This window comes from Chelonoidis abingdonii, chromosome 11 (assembly GCF_003597395.2).
Source record: "Chelonoidis abingdonii isolate Lonesome George chromosome 11, CheloAbing_2.0, whole genome shotgun sequence".
In the NCBI taxonomy this organism is placed as follows: Eukaryota; Metazoa; Chordata; order Testudines; family Testudinidae; genus Chelonoidis; species Chelonoidis abingdonii.
The window spans coordinates 25,046,209-25,070,797 of record NC_133779.1 but is presented as its reverse complement, the minus strand read 5'-3'; the positions used below and the strand labels follow the sequence as shown (position 1 = coordinate 25,070,797).

General features: G+C 60.4%; 4 protein-coding genes across 5 annotated transcripts in view; 2 read left to right on the top strand and 2 right to left on the bottom strand.

Annotated features, from left to right (window-relative positions):
- FIS1 (fission, mitochondrial 1) overlaps positions 1 to 8,146 on the top strand; it is an 18,467-nt gene extending 10,321 nt beyond the window's left edge. The window contains exons 2-5 of the mRNA XM_032799415.2: positions 4,827 to 4,959; positions 5,236 to 5,312; positions 7,382 to 7,487; positions 7,664 to 8,146. Coding sequence (XP_032655306.1) covers positions 4,827 to 4,959; positions 5,236 to 5,312; positions 7,382 to 7,487; positions 7,664 to 7,761 — 414 coding nt within the window. The 3' untranslated portion in view covers positions 7,762 to 8,146. The remainder of the gene's footprint in view (positions 1 to 4,826; positions 4,960 to 5,235; positions 5,313 to 7,381; positions 7,488 to 7,663) is intronic.
- The window catches only part of LOC116836046 (uncharacterized), a 441,820-nt gene that overhangs the window by 222,246 nt on the left and 194,985 nt on the right, over positions 1 to 24,589 (bottom strand).
- LOC116836047 (uncharacterized) overlaps positions 1 to 24,589 on the top strand; it is a 445,785-nt gene that overhangs the window by 261,764 nt on the left and 159,432 nt on the right.
- LOC116824745 (uncharacterized) overlaps positions 1 to 24,589 on the bottom strand; it is an 864,335-nt gene that overhangs the window by 788,970 nt on the left and 50,776 nt on the right. The gene's annotated exons all lie outside the window — the stretch shown is intronic.

Genomic DNA, 24,589 nt, shown 5'->3' with positions numbered 1-24,589 from the left:
GGGGGCAGGGGGGGGAGGGGGAGCGGGGGGGTTCGATGGGGGGCAGGGTCCCAGGAGGGGGGTTGGATGGGTTAGGAGTTCTGAGGGGGGCGGGAAGGGGCGGATGGGGGCGGGGCCCAGGCTTTTTGGGGGGCACAGCCTTCCCTTCCTGGCCCTCCATACCCTTTTGCAACCCCCGATGTGGCCCTCGGGCCAAAAACTGCCCACCCCCATGTAGACAGAGAAACCAGCCTTCCTCTCGCTCCGCATTTTGCACCCTGGTCTGCAGCTCCCCCCCAGCCCATTGTGGTTTTACTGGGGATCCCCCCCGAGGAGCGAGGCTGTAACGAACCCTTCGTGTCCTCTGAGCAAACCCACGTGGCCCCTGGCCATTGGGACTGGGGCTTGGAGACTGGCAAGGGACCTTCCTGGGCTCGCTTCCCCCAGATGGAGCCCACTAACCAGCTTCTCTTCCAGAAAGCCCAGAGTCGGCCAGTCTGCCCCGACGCCTGCTTGGCCACTGACTTTGTGGGGCAGTTGGTTTAAAATAATCCCCGGGGCTTCACACAGGTCAGGATTCTTCTCTCTGTTTTCCAGACGGGGGAAACTGAGGCACAGAAAGTGGGGAAGCGGTCACCCAACAGAGCTGGGACTAGATCCCCAGTGTCCGGCGGTCCCGGGGCTCCGTCTGCTAGGCCGCGCCGCCCGCCTGGGAGAATGGCAGGTGGCCAGTGGGGAGCGGTGCGAGCGGGCGGCCCGGCAGGGCTCGCGCCGTTACCCTTGCTTGGAATGTCCCAGCTCCTGCGCCGTGGTGTTGCAAGTGTGGGGGTGTTGAAACAAAGGAATCCAGGTTTAATTTCCTCCATGGAGCGGGGCGGGGGAAGCCTACAATGCAAAGAGCATTTCTCAGTCGTCACAAACACAGCGTTAGGGCAGGAGTGTGGGGGTCAGGCGGGTGCCCGGTGGCACCTCCAAAGCTGCCAGCTCTCACTTGGCAAGGGCGGGACGGCTGATCGTAAAAACGGCCTTCCAGATACAGCCCCGATGCCGCCTCTGCTGGTCACACCGGGGGTGGGGAATGGGGAAGCCTGGGGAGGGGAAATCCCCTATTCATTTCTGTGGGGCGGAAGGCTGCAGGGTTAACTGTTTGTCCGCCAGTCGCTTTAGCGGCTGGGATGGGAGGAGGGGGGGCAGGGAAGTGGAGGCAGGGGGAGATTTTCATACAAGGGCCTGTTAGAGCATCGAGACTGACCTGGGTAGCCCAGGCCAGACCGAACATTTCAGTCCTCAGGAGACTCAATTGTTCCCTGCGCGGGAGAGACCTGGGCAACGCACGCCAGGGTGACCCCGCAGGTGGCCCGCCCTCCGCGCCACCCAGCAAGGCAAAAAAACCCCCCAACATCTCTGCCAATCAGGGGGAAATTCCCTCCTGAACCCCGCTCTGGGGATCGACTGGGCCCCGAACTTATGAGCAAGAACCGGGTCGCTAGAAAGAGGCTTTGCTGTCCCGCCTTCGCCCGTCGTGGAGGATTCAGAGGAAGGCAACCCCAACGCCTAGCGAATCCAGCCGGCCGGTTGTGCGTGGGAGCGGGGAATTCCTTCCTGCCCCCGGCGGGTGAGCCCCTGAAGCGTGAGATGGGATTAAAGCGGTTGGCGTCTTTCGGAACGGCAAGGAGCGTGCTGGCGAGCCTTCTCCGCCGTGGCCCGTGAAGGAAGGCCCGAAGTAACGGTCTAGCCCGCGCCGAAGTGGTTCTAGTCCTCGAGTTCTGCAGCGGGCCCGTGTCCCTGAAGCATTAGCCCAGGCGATCGGCGCCACGGGCCGAGCGGACCCCTCGACTTACCGGGTCCTGTCTGGGGCTCTGCCACCCCGCTTGTCTGTTGCTAGGACTTGGAGGGGCGTAACCCTGTGGTTCTTTTTACCAAGGTGAGCTGAGACATCCCCTGATCTCTTCCCTGGGAATTGTGGGAAAGAGTCGGCTAACGCTGCAGTGACGCTGGCCATGGCGGGGGCTGGCTGTGGCTCGAGGGGGCTGCAGAGCGCAAGGATCGCCGAGCTCCCTGTATTCATAGATCCCACGGCCCCAATGCCCCCCCAGATAACCACCCGTCTAACACCGGCCGGATCGCTGCCTGGATTTCCTGCTCGAACTACAGCGGATCCGAGGAAAAAGCAGCCCATCTGGATGGAAAACCTGGCCAGCGATGGGGAAATTCTGTTTGTCTAAACCTCCCGTGATGGGGGATTCCCTGGTTAGTTTTTTAAAATTTGGCCACGTTTTTGCAGTGGCCTTTTGTTGTTTTTTCATGCCGCTGAGCTCCCAGGTCCTCCCAGTCTCACCTTCTGCTTGGGAAAATAGGGAAAAAATCTGTCTCGGGAAGGTGGAGCCGCGGGCTGGCGAGTCGATGGCAGTGCCCGTTGCTGTGGGCCAGAGGAGGGCGTATGGGTCTCTCATTCTTGGTCGCTGGCTCAGATGTCGCTGAATACTCTCAGGCCTGAGGGGCGGACGAGATGAAATAAAGGTATAATGTCAAGATCAAATATTTGTTCCGAAAATTTGACCTTTGCTTCGCTTATCCATCGCCCGGAAACACGGACCTTGGTTGGCTTGGGCCCGAGTATTCAGGCCGGTCAGCAAATCAAACGCAGGTTCCTCGGTTTAGGCCGGACCTGTTGAACGACTCGCTCTGCCGTGTTTGCAAGCCACGTATCATTCCGGCCTAGGTTCGTAATGCTGAATGCCATCCTGCAAGGGGATTAACGATCAGCAAACAATTAGTGGGGGGAGGGTTTCAAAGGCTCCTTTGCCAGGCATGTGTTGAGTGACGATTACAGAATTGTAGGACTGGAAGGGACCTCGCGAGGTCGTCTAGTCCCGTCCGCTGCACTCAAGGCAGGACTCAGTATTATCTAGACCATCCCTGAGAGGGGTTTGTCCAGCCTGCTCTTAAATATCCCCAATGATAGAGATTCCACAACCTCCCTGGGCAATTTATTCTGGCGTTTAACCACCCTGCTAGTTAGGAAGTTTTTCCTAATGTCCGACCTAAACCTCCCTTGCTGCAGTTTAAGCCCATTGCTTCTTGTCCTGTCCTCAGAGGTTGAGAACAATTTTTCTCCCACCTCCTTGTAACAAATCTTTTATGGACTTGAAAACTGTGATCATGTCCCCTCTCAGGCTTCTCTTCTCCACACTAAACAATGCACATTTTTTTTCATGCTTTCTAGACCTTGAATCAGTTTTGTGGCTCTTCTCTGAACTCGCTGCAATTTGGCCACCTCTTCCCTGAAACGTGGTGCCCAGAACTGGGCGCACTGCTCCAGCTGAGGCCGAAGCAGTGTGGAGAAAGCGGGGGAATGGCTTCTCGTGCCTTGCTTACAACATTCCTGCTAATACCGCCCAGAATGATGTTCGCTTGTCTTGCAACAGGGTTACACTGACTCCTGTTTCGCTTGTGATCCAGTGTGACCCCTCGATCCATTTCCGCAGTGCTCCTTCCATTTTGTGTGCGCGTGACTGCTTGCTTCTTCCTCCATGGAGCACTTTGCACTTCTCCTTCTTGAATTTTCATCCTGTTTACTTCAGACCTTTTCTCCAGATGGTTTTGAATTTGAATCCTCTCCTCCCAAGCACTTTGCAGCCACTCCCGGCTTGGCAGCAGGCAGGGTGTGAATACCAGGCATTTAGCCCGCAAGACACACAGGAGCGGGAGGGACGTGTGGGAGAAAAAGGAAGGGGGTGGCGGAGGCTGGTACCCTGGGCCTAGCGGGGGCGGGATTGGGTTTGGGGGTGGCCCAGCCGCCCGTTGCTCCGCCGCGCTCGCTGCAGTAGCTGAGTGTGTGGTTTGGCTTGGGTGAAATGTGACATCAGAGACCCGGAATTGGAGGGAGCTTGTTCCTCTTAGAGCCTGGCCCAGTCCAGGAGGGAGACGGGCTCCGGGGAAGAAATGCTCCCAGCTAGGGATTTGTGGTGCTCCTTTCCCAGCCTGGGCCCACCAGGGTTCTGCCCCCGGCTTGGGGACGGGAGCGGGGTAGAGTGGTTAGAGCAGGGAGGCTGGGAGCCAGGAATCCTGGCTTCTTTCCCCAGCTAGACTCCACTCCTCTCCCTGGCTCACAGAGGGGACCCAGGAGTCCTGGCTGCCAGCCCCCCCTGCTCTAACCCACCAGCCACCACTCCCCTCCCAGAGCCGGGGAGAGAACCCAGGAGTCCTGGCTGCCAGCCTCCCCTGCTCTGACCCACCAGCCCCCATTCCCCTCCCAGAGCCGGGGAGAGAACCCAGGAGTCCTGGCTCCCAGCCCCCCCTGCTCTAACCCACCAGCCACCACCCCGCTCCCAGAGCCGGGGAGAGAACCCAGGATCCTGGTCCCAGCCCCCCTGTCTAACCACCACCCCCACTCCCCTCCCAGAGCCAGGAGAGAAGCCAGGAGTCGCTGGCTCCCGCTCCCTGCTGCTAACACTAGACCCACTTCCCGGACCTCCGAGGGAGAGAACCTGAGTGGGGGAAGTGTGGGTCTCTCTCCTCTCCCCTCCTGTCCCCTGTGGCACCTAGGGGTGGGTATGGAGGTTAGCGGGTGACAGGCCTGGCTCTGCCAACTCTTACCCCCCTCCCTGGCCCTGTGTGTGTCCCCAAGCCGGGTCCCAGTGGGTGGGGGGTTCCTGGGGCTGTCCCTGGCCCTGTGTGTGTCCCCAAGCCGGGTCCCAGCGGGTGGGGGGTTCCTGGCCCTGCGTGTGTCCCCAAGCTGGGTCCTGGCGGGCGGGAGGTTCCTGACGCTGCCCCTGGCCCCGCATGTGTCCCCAAGCTGGGTCCTGGCGGGCGGGTGGGGGTCTCACTCTGCCGTCTCCCCGCAGCGCTTCGAGAAGAAGTACAACGCTGAGCTGAGCAGGGGCACCGTCTCCAAGGGGACACAGTTCGAATACGCCTGGTGCCTGGTGCGCAGCAAATACAACGACGACATCAAAAAGGGCATCGTGCTGCTGGAGGGTGAGTGACGCGCTGCGCCTGCTCCCCCCTGGGGTCCCACCCCGGCCCTGCCCGGCCTGTCCCACTGAGGCAGACACCCAGCACAGGCCTGCCCACTCCTCCGGGGACCGTGCTGCCAGGCAGGGCGGCCCCGGTAAGTCTAGGCTGGCCAGGGTCTCCCCTCCTTGGTTCTGTCTGCCTGGTTCTCCCCCGGCCCTGCTGCCTTGCCCTGAATCGGGGGGCTGGGGGGGCTGGAGCCAGAGCCCCCAGTAACCCCATCTTCGCTCTGCCCTCTAGACCTGGTGCCCAGAGGCTGCAAGGAGGAGCAGCGGGACTACGTCTTCTACCTGGCCGTGGCCAATTACCGGCTGAAAGTGAGTGGGGGGTGGGGGCTGCCCCTCAGGTCCTGGGGTGGCTTGGGAAGCTGTGCCTAGGGGCTGGGTGCTGGATGGGACATGCTAGAGGGGCAAAGGGAGCAGGATATATGGACTCGGGGACCCTCAAAGATCAGCCACAGGCTTGAGGGGCACAGAGAGCAGCTTATACAGGCTCGGGTACCCTCGAGGGGTGCAGGGAGCGGGTTATACGGACTCAGGGACCCTCAAAGATCAGGGACAGGCTCAGGGGGGACAGGGAGTAGGTTATACGGACTCGGGGACTCTCAAAGATTAGGGACAGGTTGGGGGGCGCAGGGAGTGGGTTATACGGACTCAGGGACCCTCAAAGATCAGGAGAGAATCCTGTGGCACCTTATAGACTAACAGACGTTTTGGAGCGTGAGCTTTCGTGGGTGAATACCCACTTCGCTTTTACAGATCCAGACTAACACGGCTACCCCTCTGATACTCAAAGATCAGGGACAGGCTGGGGAGCCCAGGGAGCAGGTTATATGGACTCAGGGACTCTCAAAGATCAGAGAGAGGTTTGGGGGGTGCAGGTAGCGGGTTATATGGACTTGGGGACCCTCAAAGATCAGGGACAGGCTCGGGGGGCAGGGAGTGGGTTATATGGACTCGGGGACTCTCAAAGATCAGGGACAGGCTGGGGAGCACAGGGAGCGGGTTATACGGACTCGGGGACCCTCAAAGATCAGGGACAGGCTCGGGGGGCAGGGAGTGGATTATATGGACTCGGGGACTCTCAAAGATCAGGGACAGGCTGGGGAGCACAGGGAGCAGGTTATACGGACTCAGGGACCCTCAAAGATCAGGGACAGGGTGGGGGGCGCAGGGAGTGGGTTATATGGACTCAGGGACAGGCTGGGGAGCGCAGGTAGCAGGTTATACGGACTCAGGGACTCTCAAAGATCAGGGACAGGGTGGGGGGTGCAGGGAGCGGGTTATATGGACTCAGGGACAGGCTGGGGAGCACAGGGAGCAGGTTATATGGACTCAGGGACTCTCAAAGATCAGGGACAGGCTCGGGGGGGCAGGGAGTGGGTTATATGGACTCGGGGACTCTCAAAGATCAGGGACAGGCTCGGGGGGGCAGGGAGTGGGTTATACGGACTCAGGGACCCTCAAAGATCAGTGACAGGCCTGAGGGGCACAGGGAGCGGGTTATACGGACTCGGGGACCCTCAAAGATCAGGGACAGGCTGGGGAGTGCAGGGAGTGGGTTATATGGACTCGGGGACTCTCAAAGATCAGGGACAGGCTCGGGGGGGCAGGGAGTGGGTTATACGGACTCAGGGACCCTCAAAGATCAGTGACAGGCCTGAGGGGCACAGGGAGCGGGTTATACGGACTCGGGGACCCTCAAAGATCAGGGACAGGCTGGGGAGTGCAGGGAGCAGGTTATATGGACTCGGGGACTCTCAAAGATCAGGGACAGGCTCGGGGGGGCAGGGAGTGGGTTATATGGACTCGGGGACCCTCAAAGATCAGGGACAGGCTGGGGAGCACAGGGAGTGGGTTATATGGACTCAGGGACCCTCAAAGATCAGGGACAGACTGGGGGGTGAGGACCAGCTTGCCCTGGCCCGTGCCCCATTTTCCCCCCTCCGTGTCCGCAGAGGGAGGCAGGGAGCAGACTGGGGGGCCAGAAAGGAGGTGGGTTAACTTTCCTGGCCAGGGTCCCCCCGTTGCTGAATCCCAGTGGGGGGAGCGGGCCAGGGACGCCCCCGCCTTATCGCAGGGCAGCTCGTCGGCGGAGCTGGAGCTGGGCCGGGCGGGGCCCTGTGATGGCCGGGTTTATGGGCTCTGCCGCCGCAGCTCATAAACCCCAAGGCCCTGATAGGCGAGAGAAGGGCCGGGCCCCGGGGGGAGAGGGGTGGGGCGGGGCGGGGGCTCAGAGCAGGGAGGGGGCGATGCTCAACGCTGATCAGTGGGAGGAGGGTAACGGGATGGGAGGAGCCCGGTCGGGGCTTATGCCATGGGAAGGATCGAGGGGGTGGGGGCAGGGGGCAGGTACCGTGGGTGCCAACCACCCCCTTGCCCCCCAGGAGTACGAGCAGGCCCTGAAGTACATCCGGGGGCTGCTGAAGACGGAGCCCACGAACACGCAGGCGTTGGAGCTGGAAAAGCTCATCGACAAGGCCATGCAGAAAGGTGAGCCCCCTCCCGCCTTGCCCCCCGAAATCCAGGCTCCCGCTCGGCCCCGCCCCCGGTTATTCCAGCCGGGCCCCAGCGCCTCTCTGCATCCCAGCATGCATTGCTACCGAGGGGGCGGGGCCTGGCGGGCTGAGGCCCCGCCCCCACGGCTGAGCCCTGTGTTCTCTCCGCAGACGGCCTGGTGGGCATGGCGATCGTCGGCGGCATGGCGCTGGGCGTGGCCGGCCTGGCCGGCCTCATCGGATTGGCCATCTCCAAGTCGAAATCGTAGCCCTCCGGAGCGTCCCGCCGGGCCCGGGAGCCCACGCGCTAACTCCGCTCCGAGTCACTAATCTTCCCCCTCCGAGGCGATTCCTCCCTGGGATCCCCCCCGTGCTCGGGGGGCTAATCAGTGCAATAGGGGTTCAGCCAGAGAGGTGGTGGGGGGCGATCGACCGGCCCCCCTTTCCCCGGCAGCAGGGGGAGATGGCTGGGGAGGAGGGGGGCTCGGGCAGTGGTTCCCCTGCAGGGGGCTGGGGCAGGGTCTGACCTCCGGCCGCCGGGCTCCTCCGTCTCAGGCCCCCCTGCGCCAGGATTCCCCCGCCCCACACGCACCCCTCCTGTCCCTGCTCTAACCGCTGCCTTCGCGATGTAAATAAAGGTTGGTTCTGATTTGACCCGCAGCGGGATTTCGGCTTTGCCCGCTCCCGGCCGGCTCAGCAGGGGGGACACGCTGGTGGGAGAGAGGGCACCATCTCCCCGCAGGCAGGGGGCGGGAGCTAGAGTCAATGGAGTCCTCAGAGCTGTGTGCCCCTCGCAGGCGGGAGGCCACGGGCGATGGGCCCTTTCTTCCCATCCTCTTAACCTGCCAAAGCTCATTTCCTGGCCAATAAACTTCTCAGGCGTTAAGCGGCTCGCCTTGAACCCCGGACTCTGGCCAGGAGCAGTAAACACGTGGGCACAGCCCATGGCAATCCAGCCGATTGCAGCGTAAACAGCTGGTCCCTTCACATGGCAGGCAGGTCTCGCATGCAGGCCCTGCCAGCCGGGTGATCGCCCGTTTGTTCTTGCCCCTGCGTCTGCTGCTGGGGAAGGGGGAGCTAGCAGCCGCCCGGTGTGGCTGATTGTATGGGGCCAGCCTTTGCTAGGCAGCAGGATGTTTGCCCGGAGGGGTCTGGCTTTGTCCCGGGATGGGGCTGAGACGGAAAGCAGGTGGGGACCTTTGCCTGTGCCCCTCTCCCCTCATGGCACAGTGGCCGACTGCCGCCTCAGCTGTGAAATCAGTGGGATTTGAGTTCTGATTTCTCCTTCTTGAGATAACAACCTTCTACAGCCGCCAGCTCCTGGAGCTGGTCCCTGGAGAGCAGGCTGGGGTGAGGGCTAGAGTTCAAATCCTGCTGCTGCTGTGTCACACGGAGGTGGGTATTTTCAGCCCGTGGAATTTATCCCCCCCCCCCTTGTAAAAAGGGTAAGAAATTCCAGGGAAAAAACCCCATTAAAAAAAGGTGTGAAAGTTGCAAAGTCAAGGGGGCGCCCCCAGTGCATCCGGACCCCCCCGGAAAGGTTGTACCTCTAGGAACCACCACTGGGGCTCGAGCCTGGGAAGCGGCGACTCTGAAATAGCTTGTGGGGTCGGTTCCTCCGCGGGGAGCAGGGATTTGATAACCGGGGGCTCTTCCACCTGGCAGACCAAACTTTCTGGCTGGGAGTTGCAGCTAGAGCCGTTCGGACGGGAAAATAGCTGCGGATTTTTGCAAAGCACATGGGGCTCTCTGGCTGGATAAGACCCGGGGGTTATTGGCGGCAAATCTTTGCCACCTTTGGCCATCATCTGGGGCCCGGGCGGGATCCCGTCTCCCAGTGCGGAAATAGCAGGCTAGGAGAGGGATCCTTGCTCTGGGGGACGGGAGGCTCTGAGCGCCACGGGGAGTCGTTCTTTCCCAGGGGCTGGGGAACAGCCTTGAGGCTCTGGTTTGTAAGAGGGAGCGATGCCGGGCTGTGCCCTGGTATCGGCAGGAGGCGGGTGGCTGGGGTGGAAGAGGCAGGCCAAAGTATCAGCTAAAATGCTTGGGAGTGTCCCATCTTTCAAACGTCTCCCAAGAGCTCCCAGGGCTTGCTGCAGGTTTCCCCGTCGCTTGGGGTCTTCGGATCCAGGGGGGCAGACGTGCCAAGCCCGGGGGGTATAGGGTGAATGAGGCCACATGGCCTGCGGGAGTCCAGCTAGATGGTCTCCCGGGTCCTTCTGGCCTAACCCAAGGGTCTGTGCCGGCGTGAATCTCCCTCACCCGTCTCTCCGTGCGCCAGCAGGGTCCAATCCTTCGCTTGAGCGAAGCCCTGTCGATCCAGGCCCTAGTGGTGGCTTCGGCTCGTGGTCAGACGTGGGAGCAGGAAACTCTTAACGAATCTCCCAGCCGCTGTCCTCATTTCAGCCTCTTCGCCAGGTCCTCTCCCCTCTGGGCTGGCCGCCGGCCACCCATAATTCATGTGTTGTGTCCCGGCCAGCCAGCTTGACCTCTCCTGGCCCACGCTGAACTCTTGCTTCTGGGAGGTGGTGTCCTCTGGGTGACCCAGAAGAGCTACCGCGAACTACAACGAAAATTCCCAACTTTGAGGGGCTCCCAGGAAGTGGGTGCAAGGCAGCTGTTTCACGTGCTCTGTGGAAGCTGGATGGGAGTTTTGAGGACTCCTAAAAACTGGATTGGGGGGGGGGCTTAAAAATTCTGATGTTTTTTCATCAAAGCCCCAATTTTTCGTTTGGGGCTGGGGCGTCTGGGTCCTGCCACTTGAGAAATGGTTGCGCTGAGGGGCCCGGAGCTGATGGCTGGATCCCGGCTGGCCGTTCTCCGGCATTCTGGCTTCTCCTGGCTCTGAGACACGGGGGCTCGCCGGCCTCTCTAGCTACCCTGCTGAGCTGCAGACCCGACCCCTTCTTTGTTCTCCGCTTCCAGAGCAAACGGAGTTGAGACGCGCAGGCCGGTAATGGCCGGGCCCCCCATTTCTCTCTCTCTCTCACTGGTGTTTGAGAATCAGGGCCATGTTTGCGCTGTCTAAATGCTGGGTTTTGGCACGATGTGACCACAGAAAGGGAGGCTTGGCCTTGGCCTTGAGAAGTCTCATATTTTTCCCGCACCGACACGTCATAAACTTGGATGTATTTTTACACGGTGCAGTAAGAATGAATTGGTCTTTTTTTAAATAAAAAATCAGCTTGATTTGCGGCAATACATAAAGCAGACATGGCTGCTTGCCCCGCCGTGTTTGGGGGTGAAAATCAAACCGACCTTCAGGCTATTCCCGGGCGTGTAAACAACCCCTGCGCTGCCTGGAGGGGGTGAAATCCTCAGCTGCTCCTTTCCCACTGGGCTCCGTATCAGCCGGACCCATTTCATTGGCACCACTTGCGTCTTCCAAGTATTCTCTTATCTGCTTTTTATCTCGAATGAGTTTTTATGAGCTCCTTCCTGTAAACATGCGGCTTTTATAGAGACAGCTCTCCCGGCTTGCCCCCCCATCCTCTCGGGCCTTCGGCGCAGCTCGAACCGCCCCATACGCGCAGGAGACGTGGGTCTAAACATCTTCGAGGAACATGGCCAGGAAGTCGTATTGATTCCAGCCTGCAAGGCCCCCGGGCACTGCTCTGGGTTCGTTCCTCCTTGAACTGCAGTTGAGCTTTTTGAGCAGATATCCAGCCCCGGTTTTAAAATTTCCACTCTAGAAGAATCCTCGTGTGCATAGATTTGGAGATTCCCCACCCCGGCCGGCCGGGACGCTGGTGATCACCTGGTCTGATCTGCAGAACGGCCCCCGCAAACTAATTCCCAGAGCTGAGCTTTTAGAAGCACGTCCAGGCTTGATTTAAAAATGATCCGTGATGGAAAATCCACCAGGGTCCTTGGTAAATGGTTCCCGTGGTTAATTACCATCACCGTTAAAAATCCCCAGACTTTTCTTGGCTGGTCCGAAGAGCTCGTTATTAAACGCTTGGTCCCGGTGTAGCTTCTTGTAGACTGGGATCGAGTCGTCCCCCCTTAACCGTCTCCTTGAGAGCACTTCTAGTGATTCACGCCAAGGCGGGTTTTTGAATCCTCTCATCCGTCTCATGCCTCTTCCCTGACCCCTCTCCAATCTATCCACATCCGCCTCCAATTGTGGGCACCAGAGCCGGACCCTGGATCCCAGCAGGGCCAAATCCATCTCCTTGATTGCGCTCCTTGCATTTCTCACGCCAAGGCGGGTTTTCGAATCCTTTATCCTTCTCGCGCCTCTTCCCTGACCCCTCTCCAGTCTATCCACATCCGCCTCGAATTGTGGGCACTAGAGCCAGACCCAGGATCCCAGCAGGGCCAAATCCATCTCCTTGATTGCGCTCCTTGCATTTTTCACTCCAAGGCGGGTTTTCGAATCCTCTTATCCTTCTTGTGCCTCTTCCCTGACCCCTCTCCAATCTATCCACATCTGCCTCGAACTGTGGGCACCAGAGCCGGACCCCACATCCCAGCAGGGCCAAATCCATCTCCTTGATCGCGCTCCTTGCATTTCTTACGCCAAGGCAGGTTTTTGAATCCTTTATCCTTCTCGTGCCTCTTCCCTGACCCCTCTCCAATCTATCCACATCTGCCTCGAACTGTGGGCACCAGAGCCGGACCCCGCATCCCAGCAGGGCCAAATCCATCTCCTTGATTGCGCTCCTTGCATTTCTTACGCCAAGGCAGGTTTTTGAATCCTTTATCCTTCTCGCGCCTCTTCCCCGACCCTCTCCAATCTATCCACATCCGCCTCGAATTGTGGGCACCAGAGCTGGACCCAGGATCCCAGCAGGGCTAAATCGACAGGTAAAATCCCCTCTCTGCTTCCACTCGAGAGGCCCCCGTTTACGCGTCCCTGGGTCGCATTAGCCCTTTCTGGCCGCAGGAAAAGTGGGAAAGGTGCACGTGCCGGAAGCAGCGGAGATGCCGGTTCTCTGGGCTGGAACAGAGAGAGGCAAAACCCGAACCTGTGGCTGGGAGCTCACGGTCTGCGTTGTGCTGGGCTCTGACTGAGCCTGGGGGACACCCCCCCCTTTTCAGGCCAGTGGGGGGTTTCCCAGGGTGAGGCCACAGGCACCCCAAACCTGGCGCGGTGTGCTCCTGGATGATGGTGTAAGCAAAGCATGGGAAAGTGGGGTCCTTAGTGTGCCCGGTGGCACCCCCCCCCGACTGCCCAAAATATGTGGGGCAGGCATGAGACAACTGCTTGTGGGCCGCGTCCGGTCAGCCAGCGCCGGCCCCTGCCCCACTCGCGGGCCTGCCCCATATCCCATAACAACAGCCGGGACCCTCGCTGATCCTCTGATCTGGGCTGGATCAGTTTTCCACACGGGGCTTCCTGCCCCCCCCCCCCCCGCCCCAGATCTGCTGGGTGAGCTAGTGGAGAGGAGGAAGGGGGGGCATGGAGCCGGGATCCGCCAGGGGCTTGCGCAGCTGTCGCCGATGGTTGTTCCCAGTGTGTTGTTTAAACTCAGTCATACAAGGTGAGATAAGGTGCCCCCCCCCCGCCAGTCCCTGCATGGCTGCCCCCAAGATGGGGGTCTCCCTTATGCCAGGCGTGGCCCAGACCTCTAACAAGGCACTGCCGCCCAACAGTGTGGTGGCTCGAGCCGGAGAAGGGTTTTCAATCCCATTTGCCAAATGGGGAAACTGAGGCAAGGGATTTGTATGAGATTTGAACCGGGCTCGTCTGCATCCCCAGAGCAGCAACTTCCTGGCAAGCGCCAGCCGGGCTGTTCAGGGCCCTGCGATTGCTCCTCCCCAGCCGGGTCGCCTGTCCTGGGCGCAGAGAGCAGAAGCCTTCGCCCGCAGGACCGGGTGGCAACTCTCGCACCCAGGGTTCAAGGCCGGGGTCCCCCTCTAAGGAGCGGCACAAGGATCAGCTGGATGCAGGACCCCCCTGGCTGAAGGGGGGGCAGGGTTGGGGCACCATGAGACCAGCCCCTGGCCGCTGGCCCCAGCTGGGGTGGGCCTGTCAATCTTCCCCGCAGCAGCTGGGCGCTCGGCCAGGGTGCCAGGCTGCGCCAGGCTGGGCTGCGTGGATACGCGTGCGTGGGAGCGGGGCCCTGTGGGGCCAGGCGCTGCGCAGACCCACAACGGGGGAGTTCTTGCTCCAGAGCCCCACCCCCCAGCCTAAATAGACGGGGGGGGGGGGATTGCAGGAGAGGAACTGAGGCACACGGAGGGAAAGTGATAGGCACAAAATCAACCTGACTGGGGAGAGAACCCAGGAGTCCTGGCTCCCAGCCCCCCTGCTCTGACCCACCAGCCCCCCCTCCCCTCCCCGAGCTGGGTAGAAACCCAGGCGTCCTGGCTCCCAGCCCCCCTGCTCTAACCACCAGCCCCACTCCCCTCCAGAGCCGGGGAGAACCCAGGGGTCCTGGCTCCCAGCCCCCGCCCCTGCTCCGACCCACCAGCCCCCACTCCCCTCCCAGCGCCGGGAGAGAACCCAGGCGTCCTGGCTCCCAGCCCCCCTGCTCTGACCCACCAGCCCCGCTCCCCTCCCAGAGCGGGGAGAACCCAGGCGTCCTGGCTCCCAGCCCCCCTGCTCTGACCACCAGCCCCCGCTCCCCTCCCAGAGCCGGGGAGAAACCAGGCGTCCTGGCTCCCAGCCCCCCTTGCTCTAACCACCAGCCCCCCTTCCCTCCCAGAAGCTGGGAGAGACCCAGGAGTCCTGGCTCCCAGCCCCCCCCCTGCTCCGACCCACCAGCCCCACTCCCCTCCCAGCGCCGGGAGAGAACCCAGGCGTCCTGGCTCCCAGCCCCCCCTACTCTAACCCACCACCCCCACTCCCCTCGCTTCCCAGAGCTGGGGAGAGAACCCAGGAGTCCTGGCTCCCAGCCCCCCTGCTCTGACCCACCACCCCATCCCTCCAGAGCTGGGAGAGAACCCAGGAGTCCTGGCTCCAGCCCCCCTGCTCTGACCCACCAGCCCCCACTCCCTCCCAGAGCCAGGGGAGAACCCAGGCGTCCTGGCTCCCAGCCCCCTACTCTGACCCACCAGCCCCACTCCCTCCCAGAGCCGGGGGAGAACCCAGGAGTCCTGGCTCCCAGCCCCCCTGCTCTAACCACCAGCCCCCACTCCCTCCCAGGGCCAGGGGAGAACCAGGAGTCCTGCTCCCAGTCCCCCCTGCTCTGACCCACCAGCCCCGCTCCCCTCCCAGAGCCAGGGAGAACCCAGGAGTCCTGGCTCCCAGCCCCCTGCTCTGACCCACCAACCCCCACTTCCTCCCACCGCCGGGGGAGAACCCAGGCGTCCTGGCTCCCAGCCAGTGCATCCTCTGACCCAGAGGTGCGAGGGGGGTAGGTAGCTCGGCTGCCCAGGGCCCGGGAGGGGCGGCCTGGCCCAGCTCGGGACGGGCACGGCCGGACGGATGGGGAAGGCGCAGGAGTGGGGACCAGCCAAGCGGTGTGGGCGGCTGGCGCGGTGCCAGCCCCACAGAGCTCTCCTGCCTCGCCCGCATGGGCCTGGGGGGCATCCTGGGCCAGGATCACTGGGGTGCGAGGGTGGGGGCGCTCACGTCCCAGCCAGGAACCAGCTTGCTCCTGAGGGCACCCGCCTGCCAGACCACTAGTCTTTTGGGGGCGGGGTACTACCCCGCTTCTGTGTGAGCCAAATGGGGCTGGGAGCCAGGACTCCTGGGTTCTCTTCCTGGCCCTGGGAGGGGAGTGGGGCTGGTGGTCAGAGCAGTGGGGCTGGGAGCCAGGACTCCTGGGTTCTCTTCCTGGCTCTGGAAGGGAGTGGGGGTTGGCGGGTCACAGCAGAGGGGGCTGGGAGCCAGGACTCCTTGTTCTCTTCCGGCTCTGGGAGGGAGTGGGGCTGGTGGGTCAGAGCAGGGGGCTGGGAGCCAGGACTCCTGGGTTCTCTCCCGGCGCTGGGAGGGAGTGGGGGTTGGCGGGTTAGAGCAGAGGGGGCTGGGAGCCAGGGCTCCTGGGTTCTCTCCCCGGCTCTGGGAGGGAGTGGGGCTGGTGGTTAGAGTGGCAGGTGCTGGGAGCCAGACTCCTGGGTTTCTCTCCCTGGCTCTGAGAGGGGAGTGGGGGCTGGTGTGTTAGAGAGGGGGTCTGGGAGCCAGGACTCCTGGGTTCTCTCCCGGCGCTGGGAGGGAGTGGGGGCTGGCCGGTTAGAGCAGAGGCGGTGCTAGGAGCCAGGACTCCTGGGTTCTTCTCACACTCTGGGGGAGTCTCAGGTGTATTTTCTCCTTAGTCTATGTAGCCTGGAGCTCTGTGGGGCAAGGCCTGTCTCCCCTCTGTCTCCACAGCCTCCTCCTGCTCATGGGGCCCTGATCCCATTCAAAGAGGGTCCGGAACGGTGCCTGGCCAGTGGGCTCCCAACCCCACTAACAAATAGTGACTGTGGGTGCCGGTTACTGCACCGTGCACACCCCTTTGCCCCCAGCAGAGGTGCCCAAGCGGCCCCTCCTTCCTGGGCGCTCCCCGCCTACGGGGCTCCTGGCACACAGCTGCAATGGGGCAGGCGAGCTGGGTTCTCTGGCCAGGCCCTGCGCCAGGCCGCACAGAGCCTCCCTTGTGCGGCGGTGGATCCCTCCCTCGCGGGACGCCCGTCACCTGCCTGACAGTTCTGGCGAGCCGGCTCCGCACGGGACAATGGGCTGTTTGTCGCCCGAGCCACGCACGTGTGGTTCCCACGCTTCCGCCATGGAAGGCGCCGGGTTCCCGGACCCGGATCTCCCGGCCCTCAGGAGCCAAGAAGCTGACCTGCACCCCAACTTAACCCCCCAGCCCCACTCCCCTCCAGAGCCGGGGAGAGAACCCAGGCGTCCTGGCTCCCAGCCCCCCTGCTCCGACCGCTAGCCCCCAATCCCATCTCAGAGCCGGGGAGAGAACCCAGGAGTCCTGGCTCCCAGGCCCCCTGCTCCGACCCGCTAGCCCCCAATCCCATTCTCAGAGCCGGGGAGAGAACCAGGAGTCCTGGCTCCCAGCCCCCTGCTCTGACCCACCAGCCCTCACTCCCTCCCAGAGCCGGGGAGAGAAAACCAGGCGTCCTGGCTCCAGCCCCCCTGCTCTGACACCACCAGCCCTCACTCCCCTCCCAGAGCGGGGAGAGAATCCAGGTCGTCTGGCTCCCAGCCCCCCTGCTTCTGCCACCAGCCCCACTCCCCTCCCAGAGCCGGGAGAGAACCAGGGTCCTGGTCCCAGCCCCCCTGCTCTGACCCACCAGCCCCACTCCCTCCAGAGCTTGGGGAGAACCCAGGAGTCCTGGCTCCCAGCACCTGCCACTCTAACCACCAGCCCCCACTCCCCTCCCAGAGCCGGGGAGAGAACCCAGGAGTCCTGGCTCCCAGCCCCCCCTGCTCTAACCCACCAGCCCTCACTCCCCTCCCAGAGCCGGGGAGAGAACCCAGGAGTCCTGGCTCCCAGCCCCCCCTGCTCTAACCACTTACCACCCCCCGACCTAACCCACCAGACCCCACACTCCTTCCCTCCAATGTGATGAAGGTCCGGGTGTCAAATCCAGCAGACCCAGTGCCTCCTGGCATGTTTCTGGGACCCCACATAGTGTGTTTGGGGGTCCCATTCCTGATAGCTCTGTCGCACAGGGGCGGGGGGGGGCGGGGGGCACAGACGGCTGGAGGATCAGGCCTTTAGTGTCTGTCCAGCTTGATTCCCCCCTGCTTGGCAGATGGGGGCAGCTCTTCTCTGGGGCTTGGGGGAGAAGGCCACAGGTGGGGGCTGGGAGGGGTGGGTGCATGCTGCTGTGCTGGGACTGGGGCTTTGAAGGGGTCAGTTTTCCACAGGGATCCAGACCAATGATGCTGCCGCCAGATTTGCTGTTATGCTGGAGGCCGCCGAGGGCCTCGTGGAAGCTGTTTGCTAAGGGCGATCCTCCTGGGCGTCAATGCCAAAAGCAATTAAGCCCCTTGGTGCAGCGATAGCCGGAGAACACAGAAAGCCACCGCCCAAGGTCTTGCGCCACGCAAACCATCTAATTGGCTCAGATGGCTCATTTTTTTCCTTCTGGAAATACTGTTTGGTGGGCATAGAAACTTTTTGCAGCACCGTGGCAGGGCTGGTAAAATTTTATTTTGGAAAAAAAAACCAATTCGATTGTTTCCACCCATTTTTTTGTAACTACATCATAGAAATGTAGGGCAGGATGAGACCCCCAGAGGTCATGTTATCCAGCCCCCTGCGCTGAGGCATGGCCAAGTGTCACAGAGCCCCTGGGCGATGCTCTGGAACTGCTCCCCACTAAGCCAGGCAGGACTCTGGGGAGCCTCCTCTCCCTTGGAGCAGACTTGTTCAGGGCAAGAAGCCCTCCTGGGTCTCCCTCTGGAGCATTGCAATCCTCCTCGCCCCTCCGTGCTACTTCCCAGAATTGAAGCCCACCCAGCAGGGTCCCTGGGAAAGCCACAGGGTCCTACACCGCCCCTTTGCAGTCAAACGTGACTCTCAGCCAGCAAAACGAGGTTTATTCGATGACAGGAACAGAGTCTAAAACAGAGCTTGCAGATACAGCGAACCAGACCCCTCGGCCGGGTCCATTCTGGGGGGCAGTGAGCCAGACCCCCATGTCTGCACTTCACTCCTCGTCCCCAGCCAGCTCCAGACTCACAACCCCCTCCAGCCCCTCCTCTCTGCTCAGCCCCTTTCCCGGGCAAGGAGGTCCCGTGATCTCTTTGTCTCCAACACCTTTAGCATCCCCTTGCAGGGGGAAGGGCCCCAGCCATTAGCTGCCAGGAGACAGAGTGTCAGCCATTTAAGGAGACTTAAGAAATGCATAGGGGAAACTGAGGCACCCACCCAGTATTCAGAGGAAACATTAAGAACAGTCCCTCTTCGTCACACCAAGTTAAACATCGAGCAGCCTTGACAGGGGTTTGGCCAACTAAGCCTTAAAAGCCCCCCCCCCCCCCCGCAGTGACAAGGACCCCACAACCTCCCGCGGTTCGTTCCCTTGAAGTTAGAAAGATCGAACCCAAATCTCCTTTGCTGCCGATGCTCATGACGTCGTCTTCAGCCCAGCCCTTAACAGCGGCAAAGTCTTCGGCTCCGGCTCCCCCCCGCCCCGTCTTTACTGAGCAGCAGCTCGTTCCTTTCCAGCCAATTCTCCCGTTTTGTTGCAGGGCGTTCGAATCCTGCCTTCGGCCTGCAGAGTGCGACTGCCCCCTCCCCAGCTTGAGGGCCAGCTGCAAAATTTTAAACACGTGCTCAGGTCGCTCTGTTTGCCAAGGGATCCAGGAAAATATCGAAATGGACCAACTCCAGGGGTGAGCCCTGCGGGACACCCCCCACTAGCGGGATGGTGAACCATGGTAACTACGCTTTGAGGACAGTCGTTCAACCAGTTGTGCACCCACCTTCTTGTGAAAGTGACCAGACAGCAAGTGTGAAAAATCAGGGTGGAGGGGTAATAGGAGCCTATATAAGAACAAGACCCCAAAATCAGGACTAGCCCTGTAAAATCGGGACATCTGGTCAACCCACTTCTAGTAATTTCATCTAGACCACATGGTGCTAGTTTGGGCAGGGGATTGTGTCAAACGCCAAACGACAATCATGCCGTATCCTGTCCACTGCGCCATGAGGCTGCTTGGAATTAGCTTGGTTTGGCGGGTTCCTGGGAAATCCACGCCGGCTGCGCCTTGTAATCCTATTATCCTGTAGGTTTGGGTCAGTTGATTGTTTGTTCTGGCGGCGTTTCGCCATTCGGGCCGAAATTCCCTTCTGCTGACCTCGGGGATCTCACCTGTCTCCCACCAGGAGGATAATCACTAGCGGCTCAGAGCGGTTCTCAGGCTGGGGGGGTCCTGTCGCCGGCAGGTCGTGAGATCGCAATATCGCCGGGGCTGGGTCAGCAGCTGCTGCTCTGCGGCCGCCCAGCTCTGAAGGCAGCGTTGCCGCCAGCAGCAGTGGGGACATCGGGGTGGCGAGGGCCCGCGGGGGCTCCCCTGGGGATGCCCAATCACTATCCCTTTTTCCGCGTGCGGGAGCCTGGGATGTTTTCAAAAGGTGGCTGGACCCAGCACCGAAACCCTTTTTAGAGTCTAGGGGACCCCTTTCGACACCATGTCTCGCGTGGAAATTGGCCCCAGAAACTAAAGCCAATCTTGGACGCCCCGAATTTTTTGCAGGACGGGAATTCTGCTTAGATCCTGGCCAAAGCTGGGGGGGCTTCACTGCGCCGGACAGGGACGAGGGGGGTCCCCAAGCTCAGAAGGCCTCAGTGGGGCGCTGTCCCCCGCGCAGCCCAGATCTCAGCTCGGTTCCCCTTTGGGGGGGATTTTTCCAGAGTGCAGGCCAACCGTGCTGCCCCACAGCCCCCCAGCACACAAGGGCGTTGGTCTCCAGCCCGTGCTTGTGGCACGACCCACCGGGCAGGGCCTGTGGGGCAACCCGGAGGATGTCTCCACCTCGTCTGCTGGAGCCGTGTTGATTTATAGCGTGAACTGGCTGCGGCCCAGGATGGAAATGAGAAAAAAATCAAAAAGATCCTGGAGCTGGGAATGCAAATAGGGGTGTGGGGGGGTGGGTTGGGTAGCCTGGCCATCAGGACACCTGGGTTCTCTCCCCGGCTCTGGGAGGGGAGTGGAGGCTGGTGGTTAGAGCACGGGGTGGGGCTGGGAGCCAGGATTCCTGGGTTCTCTCCCCGGCTCTGAGAGGGGAGTGGGGGCTGCTGGGTCAGAGCAGGGGGGGCTGGGAGCCAGGACTCCTGGGTTCTCTCCCCAGCGCTGGGAGGGGAGTGGAGGCTGGTGGTTAGAGCAGGGGGGGCTGGGAGCCAGGACTCCTGGGTTCCTTCCCCGGCTCTGGGAGCGGAGTGGGGGCTGGCAGGTTAGAGCAAGCGGGGGCTGGGAGCCAGGACTCCTGGGTTCTTTCCTGGCTCTGGGAGGGGAGTGTGGGCTGGTGGTTAGAGCAGGGGGGCTGGGAGCCAGGACTCCTGGGTTCTCTCCGCAGCTCCGGGAGGGGAATGGGGGTTAGAGCAGGGGGAACCAGGACTCCTGGGTTCTCTCCCCGGCTCTGGGAGGGGAGTGGGGGCTGGTGGGTTAGACCGGGGGGCCTGGGAGCCAGGACTCCTGGGTTCTCTCCCCGGCTCTGGGAGGGGAGTAGGGGCTGGTGGGTTAGAGCAGGGGGGTTGGGAGCCAGGACTCCTGGGTTGTCTCCCTGGCACTGGGAGGGGAGTGGGGGCTGTGGGTTAGAGCAGGGGGGGGCTGGGAGCCAGGACTCCTGGGTTCTCTCCCTGGGGCTGGGAGGGGAATGGGGGTGGGGGGTTAGAGTGGGGGGAGCCAGGACGCCTGGGTTCTGCCCCGCTGCAGGAAGTGGAGGTCTGTGGTAAGCTTTGATTACATTACAGGCACAGCGATTGTCTCGGGTTTTCTACAGACTCGGGCAGGCCTCCTGTGGGAAGCCAACAGCTAGAGATTAGGAGAGCAGCGAAGTCTCATTGGCTCTGTCCTACAAGCTTCCTTCTCCCCCCCTCCCAGTTCTGTGCCTCATTTTCCCCACCTGGCAAATCCCTGGCAGGCGCGCTCAGTTCGATTGCCAGGCCCTCTCGCCCGCAACACTGGCCGCTTTGATCCCCGCAGCGGGGTAAACAGAAGAGCTGAATGCAGGCCTGGCTCAGCTCGCCTCGCTCCTCTCCGCTGACATGTCACGGTCACGGGGCGGCCACTGGGAACGGGCCCAGCTTTCACCGGCCTTGTCGCCTCCTGGCTGGCAGCTCCATCAACAGCGACCCGCTTCCTGCTCGGGCGTCGGAGCTCCAGGCCGGCTGAGCTGGGCTGGGCTGGGAGGGAAGGAAGCGCATTGATCTGCGTTGCTAGTCAAGTCCAGCGAGTAACATGCTGGAAAGCACCTGTCCCTGGGTCTGCCGAGAGCCTGAGCCCGTCGCTGTGAGACAGGGGAGCTCCCCCGAGCCTGGCTGATGCAGCGACGCTGCCTGAGTCTGCCGAGAGCCTGAGCCCATCGCTGTGAGACAGGGGAGCTCCCCCGAGCCTGGCTGATGCAGCGACGCTGCCTGAGTCTGTGGGACTATGATGCACGAGAGAAAGAGAGGACACCAATAGTCTGTGTCTGCCAAAGGAAGCTGATTTGACCCAGAGGAGTAGGAGTTTGGGTGGGGGGGGCTAATGGGGCAGAAACAGGAAGACCGGGGTGGGGGGTAGGAGCAAGGGGGAAAATTGACTCTGCTGCGGCTTTGGGTCCCGCCCTGGCGTTTGGCCCTGGACCCCGCAGACCACCACATCAGGCTGTCCGGCAACAGCTGGGGTCCGGGACCACCGGGAATTCGATGCGGTGTGGACAATCACTCAGAGGGGTCTGGTGGTTAAGGCAGGCTGGGTGGGGAGGCCAGGACACCTGGGTTCCTCTCCCAGCTCTGGAGGGGAGTGGGGCTGGTGGTTAGAGAAGGGGGGGGCTGGGAGCCAGGAATCTCCCTGGGTTCTCTCCCCGGCTCTGGTAGCGGAGTGGGGGCTGGTGGGTCAGAAAAAGCAGGGGGGGCGGCGGAGCCCCAGGACTCCTGGGTTCTCTCCCTGGCCCTATGGGGGGGGAGTGGTGTGGTGTGATTAGAGCAGGGGGTGCAGCTGGTAGCCAGGACTCCTGAGTTCTCTCCCTGGGTCTGGGGGGGAGTGGGGGCTGGTGGGTTAGAGAAGGGGGGGGATGGGAGTCAGGCCTCCTGGGTTCTCTCCCCGGCTCTGGGAGCGGGGTGGAGGCTGGTGGGTTAGAGCAGGGGGGGCTGGGAGCCAGGACTCCTGGGTTCTCTCCCCGGCTCTGAGAGGGGAGTGGGGGCTGGGGGGTTAGAGCAGCGGGGCTGGGAGCCAGGACTCCTGGGTTCTCTTCCCGGCTCTGGGAGGGGAGTGGGGGCTGGTGGGTTAGAGCAGGGGGGGCTGGAAGGCAGGATACCTGGGTTGATTGCTTAAAAACAAACATCTATTTTACCGGTCTAATTTAGTTAAAGAACTAATGAATTTTGCCAAGTCATGTGATAAATCTAATTTATTTAATTTATATACAAAATGCTAAAGTTTGAAACAAAATCTTTTTGGGAATATTTCATTTTTCTGAACAGTTCCCTGCATTCCTCCGGCCATCCTGTTCTGAGACAGAAGTGAATTTTGAAATCTTTTTCTTGTTTTTAAATAACCAGCGCTGCGCCCCATCGTAGAGTCCCCTGCGGTGTTTAATGACAAAAATTGCCACTTTTTCAAAGCAGCGACCGTCCGACTTCTTGGTTTCAGTCACGGAGTGCGGGGGAGTCAGGGCCCTGCACCCCTCTTCCTGCGATCCCCCGGGGCTCTCAGCCAGCCGAACAACAGCAGGTTTTTTTAGCTGACAGGAACACAGTCCACACCAGAGCTTGTAGGTACAGGGAGCAGGACCCCCTCAGTCAGGTCCACTTTGGGGACCAGGGCCTCCCTCTGTTTCCAGGTCTGGGCCTCCCTCTGTTTCCCCAGCCAGCTCCAAACTGGAACTCTCCAGCCCCTCCTCTGGCCTTCGTCCCCTTTCCGGACCAGGAGGCCAACTGACCACTTTGTTCTCCAACCCCTTCAGTTGGCACCTTGCAGGGGAGGGCTCAGGCCATCAGTTGCCAGCAGACAGGGTGTCGCCATTCTCTGTGCAGATCCGTCACACTGTCCATCTAGGGCTCTGAAACAATCACACCCCCTTCTCTCATCACTGAGATACTTAAGAACTGCACAGGGGAAACTGAGGCACCCACATCGTATTCAGAGAGACCATTAAGAACATTCCCACTTTGTCATAGTTTCGCCTGTGTTTTTTCACAGAGTTTTTATTGTCATTTTGTCATCAGAATTTTTTTCATATCTCTTTTAGCACAGGTCCCGAATGAGACATTGTAAGTTGCGATTGTAAAACTTGGAATAGTTACTTCACATAATAATTATGAGCTCGATTAATAACATAAATAATAATAATTAATTGCTCCATGGTCCAGACCCCATGGGCGTTAAGTGCCCAAATCCATTTGCCGCTCTGGGCCCATGTGACTCGGCTCATCAAATAAATCCTTATAAACTTGGCCTAATTTCGAGTCTTTCTTAGTTTACTAGGGAAGAGAGGGTCACAAGGATCTTACATCTACGACCTGACAAAAACAGAAAAAGAGAACTGATGCAGCGACGCTGCCTGAGTCTGCCGAGAGCCTGAGCCCGTCACTGTGACATAAAAATTGCCTTGGAAAATCTTTCCAAACGTTTAAAAAGGAACCAAAAATTGGATTTTTGTTGCCGTGTTTTCTATCATCCTCTTTTTATAATTAGTTGCTGTGTCTGTCGCATCAGTCATGGACCGATTGCAGTAGGTGCTGCAGAATTTAGTAGGAGTATTGCAGTATCATCGAGGCACCCCAGGGATGGAGCAGGACCCCCTTTGCGTTAGCTACAGTACAAACACCGAACTCTTAGCATCTTGGCTCCTTCCGTCTGAAATACCTTTGAGGAGCTGGGCTCGCCTGAGCCTACTTAATCCTGCCTCGGGGGCTGGACCAGATGACAGGCCCGAAATTTCTATAGAAATCGACGGCTAGTGCAAAGTCCCTAATGGGAACACACGTCTCACTTTTCAGGGCAAAAGCTCTGGGTGAGAGAGGGTTTCAGAGCGAGCGCTGCATGGGAACCATTTAATAAGCAATTCTACGCTGTCTAAATTTGCGCTGAGTCGGATGAGTGCCAACACATTGCAAAACGTCTTGCGAAACAGAAGTTCCCAACACAGTTCATTCCAGGGCCATGGAATCGTTTTGTTTTGATTTTGAAGTGTTGATTAATTTTTTTTGGAGGGTGGGGGAAGGGGTCAATTTTCCAGTATGGAAAAAATGTCAAAACAAAAACTTAAACTGTTCCCACATGAAAACATCAAAACGGAGCCTTTCAACCCTGTCAAAATGCTTTTTGTCAGAGGGTTGTTTTTTTTTAAATCCAAAACAGAATTCCACTAAATTTGCCAAATTTCCAACAGGTATGTTCAGTTTTAGTGAAATGACATAAGAACATAAGAGCGGCCATACCGGGTCAGACCAAAGGTCCATCTAGCCCAGTATCTGTCTACCGACAGCGGCCAATGCCAGGTGCCCCAGAGGGAGTGAACCTAACAGGCAATGATCAAGTGATCTCTCTCCTGC